General features: G+C 43.2%; 1 protein-coding gene across 5 annotated transcripts in view; it reads left to right on the plus strand.

Annotated features, from left to right (window-relative positions):
* Ntrk2 (neurotrophic receptor tyrosine kinase 2) overlaps nt 1-12,417 on the plus strand; it is a 327,293-nt gene that overhangs the window by 34,944 nt on the left and 279,932 nt on the right. For all 5 annotated transcript variants that reach the window (XM_035441549.1, XM_035441550.1, XM_035441551.1 and 2 more), the window contains exons 4-5: nt 380-448; nt 3,904-4,058. In XM_035441549.1, coding sequence (XP_035297440.1) covers nt 380-448; nt 3,904-4,058 — 224 coding nt within the window. The remainder of the gene's footprint in view (nt 1-379; nt 449-3,903; nt 4,059-12,417) is intronic.

Here is a 12,417-nt window from a genome sequence, read left to right on the forward strand (position 1 = left end):
CCTACCTCAAAATGTTCAAGATGCTCTTTAGTTATAAAGCTTTTGTGTTCTTGTGAGCTTCTGATGTTCAAAACCTCAGGATGTCCACCAGGCATAGAACTAGACTTCCAACCGCCATGGGAGACATCAGCTTTTGAGTGAAATGAAGATATAAAAATAGACCCTTTGAAGCACACACTTCTCTTTCACAGTGTGTAGAAACCACAAGACAGGCAGGGAACCCAGGAAGTTATCTGTCCAGGTAAAAGACATAATTAGGTCTAAGTCAGGAGTGTACCCCAACCCAAGAAAAAATATTTGAAAACAAAACCTTTATTTGAACACATCATTCAAAAACCATAACCTTTTGAATTCATACAGTGTATCTGATTTCTTTCAGTAATTTCACAAGAAACAAGCTGACCAGTTTGTCGAGGAAGCATTTCCGACACCTTGACCTGTCTGATCTGTAAGTAATGATTTTGTCTGGCATTTGGGGGAAATTTTTCAAAAAAAAAGGATAATTAACTATTTTTTTTAAATGAGTACCATTGCAAGTTTATGTTGCATCAGAATTCTTGAAAAGCGATTTCTCTAGTTTTGCCCCAATTGGGTGATTAAAATCTCAATCCCAATTATATGTCATTATGATCAGTTGAACGTTGTTTTTACATAAATAATTTATTTTCTAATAGAGGAAAAGAGAAAAAAACAGTAGGGAGTTTTGTGTGAAAGTGGCTTTATATTTCATCTCACCTGGCTCCTGTTTTATCCAAGTCCCCAAATAAGGCAAGTTCATCAAAGAGGGAATTATAGTGGATGAAATCATCCCAGCTTTGCCCGTCAGCCTCAGCCAGCATAGGCTTGGGTGTAGCCAGCCTCGGTGGAGAGGTTATTCTCCACCTTGCTGTCTCTGAGAGCTTTTCTTTGCAGTCCACCACGATGCTCAGTATTTAACCATATGTCCTAGTTTCCTCTGCGGTAAAAGGATAGAACTGAACTCCAATGGTGTTTAGTTCTTGGTGTAATCGCCACAAGGCAAATATATGAACGGCTGTCATTGCTGTAGGGAGGTGCTTGGGGGATCCCCAAGGACAGGCCTTGGAGGTTAGACTTGGAGGTTAGGGAGAACCAATAGCATTAAGCACTTAAAAACATCCATTCTCCATATTTATTTTCTTCTCTGGGAAGGTCAGGAATGTGAGGCAGGATGGGTGTTGTCACATATCCAGACCTGCAGGGGAAGCCAGGGTCCTTAGTGAGGCTTCCCAGCTCAGGGCAGAGAAAATGGGTTCCAGGGCCACTGCCCAGTCTGCTACCAGACACCAGAGAGGTGGGATGAGCCTGGGCTCTGTTCCCATCTGGGGTGGTTCCTGTCCCCGCTTGCTGTTGTTCCAGGCTGTGGCAGGGCTAAGAGAGGTGACTTGGGCTCTGAGTACCAGAATGAAGTCCCTTAGAGATGGAACCTCCAAGCCTGACATGTGAGAAGGTTGTCCATGAGCATGTGTGCCAGGTACATCCAGGCTGGTGTGTGCCCATCTGAGTGCTGGCTGCCCCAATCGGGGAGCCCCTTGCCACTTCCACAGAGGCAGTCTGGAAACAATTCTTTGCTTCAACCAGTAGGGAACCAGACTGCTAGAAATAGCTATGCCCAGCAGAGCTGCGAGGCAGGTCTGATTTCTGGGGTATAGGGTATGTGTTGGGGGCATGGGCAGGGTCAGTGTGGGGAGAGTTGGGACTTTGGTCTAGCAGATTGGAGAAGACACCGTGGGTGGGGGATTATGGTCCTCAAATTAATGCCAGAAGAAGGAGTGCCCCTTGGATTAGGTGCTCAGGATGAGACACACATGGCATCTTCCTATACAGAGGGTGGTCCTTCACTAAGTCCATGGGCGTCACACAAGCAGGAGGCTTCCTCCAGTGGAGGGTCACAGCTGTGCAAGCAGGAAGGGGCTACATGGTGGAAATCTTGACAACTGGCAATTATTTGGAATAAACTGACTTCAGGGAGTCTAAGCACTGGTGTTTATTTCCTTAAATTATTCTAAGTTGATACTAGTTATATATTTCTTTGGGGGTACAGTATGATATTTGACATTGTATGTAGTGAATAAAGATGCATCCATATCTTGTATACTAATATATTGATTATATATATGAATATATATATTATCTCAAATATTCAACACTCAAAATACTTTCTCCTATCTCTTTTGAAATATAATTACTGTTTAGCAGCCTACTATGCTGTAGAATGCTGTGACTTCCTGTGTCTGGCTGTGGCTTTGTGCCCAGTTGACAGTCTCCATCACCCTTCCCTCCACCCAGTAACCAGTATCCTACACCTTACGCCCATGAGACCAGTTTAAGTCGCCCCGAGTGTGAGGGAGGTCATGCATTATGTGCCTTTCTGCTCCCTCAGCGTTTCTAACACAGGAAGAGGCGTGGCCCTGAAAGGCAGGTATGTGACACAGAGCAAGCCACTCCTGCTAAGCCACTCCTTCAACAGGTGCCAACCGTGTGTCCGTTACCTGTCAGAATGAAGGAGAGAAAGTTGTGTCTAGGATTCTGTCCTTTAGTGGGAGAGGTGGGAGCCTAAGCAAACCAGTGCAACCATTGTGTGAAGAGACAGCGGCCATCTCTCTGCCAGTGCTGTGTGGTCCTGTGAACATCCTGGTTCAGAATTGAGGCATCCTTTCCATTTTTTTCCCTCTTGGTTTATTTGATTACAGCCTCCTTTCAGAGAGACGTTTGCTATTTGTGTATTCAGATCTCTAGGAAACAGCTTGGGTGACTTGAGTTTGAGCAGTGGCGGGTCTTTTCTGCCTCCTAATCCATGTCTCGTAGCATCCAATCCTATTCTGATATTGGCAGGATACCTGGAGGTAGGAGAGCAGACACAGATTAAACCCGTCTACCATGACCACATTTCCCCCAAGAAACTCACAGAAAAGTCTCCAGGGACCTCTGAGATTCTTAAAGCACAATCAGGAAACCACAGGAGTAAACAATGCCACAAAGCCAGGTCCCGTCCTCAGGAAATCTTAAGTATTGTGGTTAGCGCCAGGCAGAGTCACGTAGCGATTGAAAATGGCCTCATTTAAAGGTTCATTATCATAAATGGAATTCATCTTAAATAGACCACTGAGCATTATAAATAGCATTAAAGATTTTTTCCCTGTGGTTTTTGTTTTCCTCTTGACCACTTCCTCTTTCACCCACTGTAGTACATAAGTGTCCAGACAGCACGGCTGAAGTCTTTTTAGCACAGCCTCCTGAAGTAGATTGCACAGTGCAGCCAGCCTGGGGAGTCCAGCATACCAACCACTAGGTTGAGGATGTGTGTATGTGTTCTCTGTCTTCCATCCAGCTGATGCCCTCAGCTTTCTTGTGTGAATGAAAAGGACTCTGGTTGCCTAACACAGAAAGGCAGGAGAGACAGCCTCCTGGCTCATGTACCTCAGCTTGGATTCCTATCTCTAGTGCCATTTTAAATGGAGACAAAATGGTTCCGTGCCCCCACTGAAGTGAGAACTCCGAAGTCTCTAACCTGGTCAGAAATAGGTGTATTATGTTTCTAAAGTTTTACCACCGACACTTCACTCAAGTACAAGAACAGCACCTTCCCACACCATGAGACGCTCTCTGCCATAGCCGTGTTTGTTCAGATCTGTTTTCCTACATGTTCTACAAAGTTCCGCGTCTCTTTGCTATCTTTAGTCTCTACAGTTTTTGTTTGCACATAACAGCAGCACAGTAGTTATTAGATAATGGCGTGAATAATAATCACTGTCATGCCATGAAAGTGGGTATGACTTGCAAAGGTTGACTGCTAAGAAGCTTTCTCCTGTAGTTGTTCATGAACGCTAGTGAAGCTGAAACATAAGGGGGAGCTTGATCAGGATGCATTTCTGTTCCATGTAGGATCCTGGCGGGCAACCCATTCACATGTTCCTGCGACATTATGTGGATCAAGACTCTCCAAGAGACGAAATCCAGTCCAGACACTCAGGATTTGTACTGCCTCAATGAAAGCAGCAAGAATACCCCCCTGGCAAACCTGCAGATACCCAATTGTGGTAATTTATTTTTAAATCAATGTGTTCTAGTTATAATTAATTACTCTAATTGCCTTGGTATGGTAGTGAGTCTGGGAAGAAAACCACTACCCAGACTTCACTGAGTGTGTTGTGAACGTCTCTGGTGAATCAGACGTTCATCTGCAGGGTGGAGAAGCCAGCCTGGGGCACCTTCAGTGAATATTCTTTCCAAGTAGAGCATCGCTTCTGAGCAGCTGATGTTAAAGAACACGGAGAAAATGTATACTGTTAATTAACTTGCTGATTTGTCTGCCAGTCCACCCACCATCCGTCCACCCACCTATCCAGTCTCCTACAAAACATCTATGAGGAGAACAGCCCTGCTGGGTCACATACACACTTGATGGCCATGCAGAGGGAAGGGCCCCAGGGTGGTGAAGGAGTCCAGTAGCTGAAGCAAACCGTCCCCTAGGCTTGCCTTGCTGCCCCACACTTGTGTCTCTCGTGCTGTGACCAACTGTGCTCCCACCTGTTTGTCCCTGTGTCTGGGTTCAGGCTCTATACTTTATTGTCACCTCCCATTTTCCCCAACATCTCCATTCGGAGAGTTTAAAAGGACACCTTAGGACAAAACCCAGCTCTCAGTGAGAGCTGATGTCCTGAAAGGAGGAAAATTAGAGTCATGGTTAGGAATTTATGATCCTGTGCCTTTTTGCTATAACACCCGCATGTGGGCGTCATGCCCTCATCACAATTTCATCAGTCCAGCAGTTGGCAAGTTCACAAACAAGTCTCTCTGCTCTTTTCTGGTGGCTGGTGACAAAGCAGGAAATTATGTAGCACCTGATTCGTGTCCACGAGGAATGTGTTGGCCGTTTACCTTCTGAAGCCCCTGTTTGAAGTCCCACTTTTATTAAGAACAACACTATTTCTGCTTACTCTTGATGAGGATTTAATAGTGATAATAAAACACTAAGCACTTGCTCCTCACTCTGAAGGGCCTTAGAAGACATCACTCGCCCTTCACAGATTTCTCTTGTGGCAGACAGAGTCTTCCGCTCTCCTCACGGGGGATTTCACTTTGTTCTCTTGCCAGCTTCCCTCAACCTTCTTTGCCAGCCAACCTTAAAAAACAAAACAAAAAATCCCAGCATACCAAGTATCTCTTAGTATGTATCTGTTCCCAGCTGATAAGAGATAGTGGCTCTCTGCTTGGGTACATACCAGAACTGCGGAGAGAAATTGCCTAGAGGGACACGAGATTCCCTGTTGAGTCACCTGGGTCACTTGGCTCAAACCCACATCCCCACAGCTGCTTTGGCCTTCTGACCCAGGGAACATGCAAGTGAGAGCATCTGGCACAGGCCCTCATCCGATGAGCTGCCTCCAGATGGGTGTCTCCTTTGTCTTTGCCAACACCGACTCTTTTTGTCAATCTTTAAAACATGGCTGCATAGTCCTGACATTGGGTGAGGGTCACCCACCGTTGGCAAGGTCAACCATTGAGATGTGGATAGAAGAAATGTTCAAAGTGAACAGATAATTATTTTTTAGTCTATTTTTTGACATTTTTCATTTCTTTTGTTTTTCTACACAGTTCTTGAGGAATTATGTGTTTGAGAGTAACATTTTTCACACACCTCCCCCTCTTGCAAGGGAGCTGAGGTTTGATTGACAGAGCTAGACTAAATGGTCACATTTGTAACCCGTTTTGGGGGTGTTATCAGTGCTCGTTAAAGCAACATTTGGGCTGTGCCAGTGAGTTTGCATACTTAGGTGTCTGCCACTTTCCTGCAGAATTTGCTTTGTATCTTCCTTACTCAAAACACAAAAATACCTTGTATTTTTCAAGGTATTTTTATTTATTTGCAATTGCATAGGTAATATCAATACATTTTGTCATAAAAAGTGCTTTATTGTACTTGTACTCTATAAAGACTCTATAAAAACACAGCTTTTTAAATTTGTAATCATGTTAAGTCAGTAGTGGACTACCCATTAGATTTTAACGCTTGTATAGCATTTGTGGTCAAATGTATCTTAATTACACACTAAGTGTTTCATGCTAATGGCTATTTAGCTTATTTACCATTTTAACGAAAGATCTCATTTTTATTTATTCTTAATTAAAAATTTTATTTGTGAATGTGTGTGCCTGAATGTAAGTGAACCACAGGCATGCAGTACCCACAGGGGCCAGAAGAGGGCATCTGATCCCCTGGAACTGGAATCACAGGTTGTCAGCCACCATGTGGGTGTTGGGAACTGAATCAGGTCCTCAGAGGAGCAGCCAGTGCTCTTAGCTGCTGAGCCACCTTTCCGGCTCCAGCCCCCGTAGTGTTACTATCAGAGTGTTTACATAGCATCCTTCTTCACGGTCCTGCAAATGTTCCTCTAGAAGACACTCCAGAGAGCCGAACGTCTATCTTACACGACGTGTCTTGCTCAAGTCTGATACACTCTAGCAAGTTATGTACCCTGATATCAGCAAGCTTCTTTGTTTGTCTCTCTTAAAGGTGCCTCCTGGCCTTTGAGTTCGCATTTTCCTGATTATTAAACACTCTCCAGCGTATAGCGAACTGTCTTATGATTGGAAGAGTGCACCTCTTTCTATGTTTTCCTTAATTCTCTGTAGCATTTCCCCTTTTCTTTCATTTGTTCTCATCTTTAGTTTCTGGGTTTTTTTTGTTGTTGTTGTTTGAAAGTGATAAAGTATACTTCTGGGGTTTTTTTATTTCTTTTTTGAAAAAAATAATAAATCCAAAATATTTACTACATATATTTCAGCATGCATTTTCTGCAGGTGTCTAAAGTTTATAATACTAAAACTGAAAAAATACATTTCTCTGCATTTCTTCACCCATTTCTTAGTGTTTTATCATCTTAAATTTTGTTTTTGTTTTCTTCTGCTCAAAAAACATTTACTGGCAATTGACTGGCAATTGTGTTGGATTTCATTTGCTGCCACTCATTGGTAGAAAACGTTCACAATTATCAGGAGACACAAATGACCCAAAGGATCCCCTAGATCTGTAATAACAACCAAAGCATTAGGAGACAAGTAATGTAATTTGAAAAGTGTTTATAAAGGTGAATTAATAGGTGACCAGCAATACATTGGAAAGGCAATAGCCTATGGATTTTTTACTTAGGAAACTAGAATTGTTCTTTACACCACCAGAGGTGTGTATTCCTGTTTAACTGGCAGAGAAGAGACACCAAATACATTTGCCACACTGAGACACACACAAGTCAACCACACAGAGAGGGTTGGGGAGATGACAATGATGCTCAAGGTAATGTTTCACAGGTTTAAAAACATATTTTAAGGTTTTCACCGTGTGTACTTACTGTACATGCTACAGGGCCACCTAAGGACATTTTTAGTCAATTACGATGTACTTTGCATGCCTTTTGTCTGTACCCTGTGCCCCTTTTCAGCCCCCCGTCCTTGAGTACCCTTTGTTTCCTTGAACAATTTTGCTCCAGTGTTTATGTCATATATATGATGTTATCTATCCACACAAAATTCAGGACCTCAGAATGAGAGAAAACAGGAGCTAGTCGTCTTTCTGAGATGGGCTGGCTTCACTTAGCATGATGATTGGTTAGTTGATATGGATGGCGTAGCTTCATTCTTCTGTGTGGCTGGAGAGTAGCCCATGCTCTTTATTCATTCTCCTGTCCGTGGGAGCCTAGGCTTGTCCTACAACATAGATGCTGTGAGTAGAGCTGCAGTGAACGTGGATGTGCAGCAGCTGTCTCTGGCTGGGTTGTCTGGGGAGCCTCCATAGCCGTGTGCACAGAGGTTGGACCACTTTACAATCCTCTCAGGCAGTGCACAAGAGTTCCCTTTTGTTCATATCCTCAGCAGTGTTTACTAGCATGTGTTTTCTTTATGTCTATGATTCTGGCTGGGGAGGGGTAGCAGAAGAGAGGTTTTAATTTTCACTCATCTGATGGTGAGTTAGGATGGACGTGGTTTTCATCCTGCCACTTTGCTGAAAAGGCTTATCAGCTCCAGGAATTTTCTGATGAAGTCTTTAGGATCTCCTGTAGATCATCTAAAAACAGGGATAATTCAGCTTCTTGCTTTCTTATTAGTATTGTCTTTATTTCCCTTCCTTGTCTTATTGCTCCAGTTAATACTTCAAGCACCATTTTAAATAAGAGTGGAAGGAATGAGGACTCTTACTGTGTCAGTGTAAATGCATTGGATTCCCCCCATGTGGTAGAATGGTTACTGGTTCCATATGACCTTTGTGTTGTCCCATGCTTAGCTGCGTTTGGGGCTTTTTGTTATAAAGCCGTGCTGCATTTTGTCGAAAGCCATGTCTGTGCCTGTGGAGATGATCCCGAGATTTCTGTCCTTCAGTCTGTCTCTCTGATGATCCATCTACTGATTTATAAATGTTTAGCCATCCTTTGTGCCACTAGGATGAAGTCAACTTGATCACGTTGGATGGTCTTTTTGATGTGTACATGTATTTGGTTTGCAAGATTTTTCCTTGATAAGTTTTGCAACTATGTTCATCAGGGAAATTGCCCTATAATTTCCTTTTTTTGTTGTGTCTTTACCTGGTTTTCCTATGAATAACATTGTTTTCTTAAAAGGTATCCGTGAAAGGATGACCAGTCTTCTATTGAGATCAAGGGTAACGAAGTCCTCTAACCACACTGTGTTGGGATTTATTTGTCATGACATCTAGTGGCACTTGTCTTGTGAAACTGGTTACACTGTTCAGTGTGTCATGTGTTCCGAATTGCAATCTGCTCTTCACGGGTTAATTGTTCCCTGAGTAATATGAACTGACCTTCTTTGTATCTGATTACTGGTTTTGGTTTGAGTCTAATTTGTCACATATCAGAACAGTGACAGTTGCTTGTTTCTTAGTGCCATTTGCTTGGAATTCCTTTCCCAGCCTTTCACCCTAAAACTGACCCCATCTTTGATGAAGATGTACAGTCCTGGAGGCAACAAGTAAATGGGTGGTTTTCAGTCGAGTCTGCTGGACTGTGTCTTTTGATTGGGGTAATTGACACAATTGATATTTATAGTTATTGAAAGGTATATATTGAATCCTGCCATTTTTAATGGTGTTTGGGGTTTTGTATTTCCCCTCTGTGTAATTGAAGTTCATGTGGTTTGTTCTTTCCTGCAGCTTGTTGGAAATATTTATCTTAGTCTTCAGCCCAGAGGAGCCTTTAACCTGTCTTCTCTAGGGCCGGCTAAGAGGTCATGAATTCCTTTAGTTTGTTTTTATCATGGAAAATTTTTCTTTCTCCCTCAATTATAAGAGATTGTTTTCTCTGGGTATGGCAATCTGGGTTAGCAATCACTGGCTTTCAGAGATTGAAAATATGTTGTGCTAAATTTTAAAGGTTTTAAAAAACCCTTAAACCCTTTGCTTGTCTTTTAAGCTTTCTCCTGAGAATGTTCTGTTGGAGTGAGCCTGCCGTTACGTGTGACTGGGTATTTCGCTCTTGCTGCTCTCAATACACTTCTTTTGTTTGAGATATTTAGTGTTTTAACTATAAATTCCTGATCTGATCTGTTCTCAGTGCTTCCTGTGCCAGGGCTGCGTTTCTTTCAGTAGACTCTTTCAGTAGATTCATTCTTTTGTTTCTAGACCGGGACTTGCTCATCTAGAATTAGTTTATTGGTTCCTTTCTTCCCTCTCTCCTTCCTTCTTTCATCCCTCCCCTCCCTCCCTCCTCTCCCTTCCTTCCTTCCTTCCTTCCTTCCTTCCTTCCTTCCTTCCTTTCTCTCTTAAAATTCAGCTCACTGTCCTTCTTTTGGTAGGTGCATTTACTGTGTCCAAGAGAGGACTAAGTCACAATAGAGTCCGGCTGTCATTTTCCTCTGTGGAAACTCTGTTTCTTTTGAGCGATGGGCACTGTCCTGGGTCAGCTTTGATCTCCTGCCTGGGACCTGTAGCTTCTCATGGGAACTGTGGAACTCCCTATCCCTGTGGACTTAGCTTGAAGACACATTAGGCTTGCTCCCAGAGTCCCCAGCTTCCATCACTTTGTTGTAGAATTCCCTGCATGGCCATGGACCCAATTCCAGGTCAGATACAGCCCCCACCACAGCTTCCACTGCTCCGTGTGTGCGCGCGCGCGCGCGTGTGTGTGTGTGTGTGTGTGTGTGTGTGTGTGTGTGTGTGCGCGTGTGCGTGCGTGCGCGCGCGTGCGTGCGGGCATGTGCGCAAGCGAGTTTGTTATTTGGTGTCAAACTGGAACGTATTCCCCAAAGACAGAGGAAGATCCAGGTCCAGACTGTTTTTTCCAAAGTAGAATTCTATGAGCTCTTTATGCACAGAGAGGAAGGGGTGGGGAGGGACAGCTGGAGAGACGACTTAGCGGTTAAGACCACTGGCTGCTCTTCCAGAAGTCCTGGGTTCGATTCTTGGCACACACATGGCACACACAGTGGTTCACAACCATTTACAGGGGACATATCGCCCTCTTCTGGCATCTGTGGGTACTGCACGCACATGGTGCACATACCATGTGCACCCAGGCAAATAAATCACTCAAACATATAACAAAGTAAGTTAATATAATTTTCAAAAAGAAAGGAGAAAGGAAAAGATAGAACGTAGACAAAATCCTAACTTAATGCGCCAAGTTTATACCCATGAATGATAACCCAACTTGGAGTAAACAGAGCTAAGAACTGCTGAACAAATTGACAAGGCACAATATTGTGTCTTCTTAGTGAATAGTAACTGATGCATCACTATTATTAACTAGAAAGAATGTGACCTTTCTGGTTAAAAATCCAAATGCACAGAGACTTGATTTTCTCATTTATCAGAAAGGTGAAACCTATGTATTTTGGGTCAGTGGCTGAGGACCCTAGACTTCTGTTCAGATCTTAAGAGTCATGTGCCATCATGGGTGGAGCAGAGCCTGGAAGTCCTAAGGAGGCACCCAGTGACACGCTGGTGAGAGCCATGGGCAGAGAGGGGGTCAGCTGGGGCTAGCAAGCATCTGTTTAATTTCAACACTTCCTAAGCTTTAGATTCCTCACCAGGAAATACAGATGATAACGTATTCTTGGACATTTGTGGCGGCGGAAGAGAGAATACGTGGAAATATTTAAGATGGGGTCAGTGTGTTTTAAGAATCTCAGAGGTGATAACTATTGCTACTGTTCACCATTATCAGAGTGAGCAGGCAGCTTTCAAGGCATTTGGCATTGGATTTAAAATTCTTAAACTGGATTCAAATATTTTATAGTGTGTCAAATTGCTTCAAAGTAACAAAAACCGAAGTTCAAACAGTCTTGTACTGAAGTCGGCTGTAGGGATATAGGAGCAATAGTGGCTACATGTGTTGCTGTTTTTCAGAGAAAGACTTTCTGAGCGTTGTTACATGGTAATACATACAAACACCCAGTTTTCTACAGCTCTTACTTTCTTCTTTGCTACTTTTAGCTTTGCATTTGTCTCTGTCTCATGCTACCATCCCTACCATACATCTTGGGCATCTTAAGGTATTACATTCTTCCAGAAGACACTTTAAAGGACATTTTGGTAGAAGTGATTCAGGGCCCTGTTGAGTTTGAGAATAAAGGTTGTAGAAACCAAAGCATAGTGACCAATTGTCTAACACCTGTCATCTAAACCTCTTTTTATCAAACTGTGCTCTATGGGAAGAGGGGAATGCTAGAGACCCAAACCCTCTGGGTTCAAACCATACCGCCTGGCAAAGAAGCTGCGTTTTTTGACAAGGTTCCTTGTTTTTGACAAGCTGTTTTTGTTTGTTTGTTTGTTTTGTCCATCTTAAGGAGGCAGGTGAGCAGTTCTTTCCTATACAAATCCAGGGCCAAGAGCATCAGCATGGAGGTATCAGTCTGCAGGTTATGCTGGCCATTTCTCATCTCTAGTGATGTTTTCTCTTCTCAGAATGGAAATGGCCTGGTGTTTGCCATCATGTCTATGACAGTGCGCTAGCAGCTTTTGGAAGAGTTGTTGGGCTTTGCTGTGTGCTTATTTCAAATCTTATTAAGCCAAGAAGTAGTGCCTGGCAAGTGGTTTATCCCGCCTTGGCGATCCATGCTTCCCAATTCATTTTTATTGTGCTAATTAAGCCTCAAGTGATATTTCAAGTACAGATTGTTTTTTCCATGATTGGGTCCTGGCCAGCGAGCATCAATGCTGGAGACAGGTGCTCACTCATTTGCAGGAGACTTTACATTCAAAAGATCTAAGCATGGGCAATTTTGCACAGATTCCTTTGGGAGCTCCTACAACAGGGCAAGATGATCAGTTTATAATAAGGATACTCATCCTTCCCTCACAAAATAGGCACAGAACTCTTGTAAAGTGAACTGAATTCTCAGATCACGGATGTGATTTGGTGTGCATGGTCTGTACAAAGACAAATGTGA

The sequence above is a fragment of the Cricetulus griseus genome, chromosome 3 (assembly GCF_003668045.3).
Source record: "Cricetulus griseus strain 17A/GY chromosome 3, alternate assembly CriGri-PICRH-1.0, whole genome shotgun sequence".
Taxonomy (NCBI): domain Eukaryota; kingdom Metazoa; phylum Chordata; class Mammalia; order Rodentia; family Cricetidae; genus Cricetulus; species Cricetulus griseus.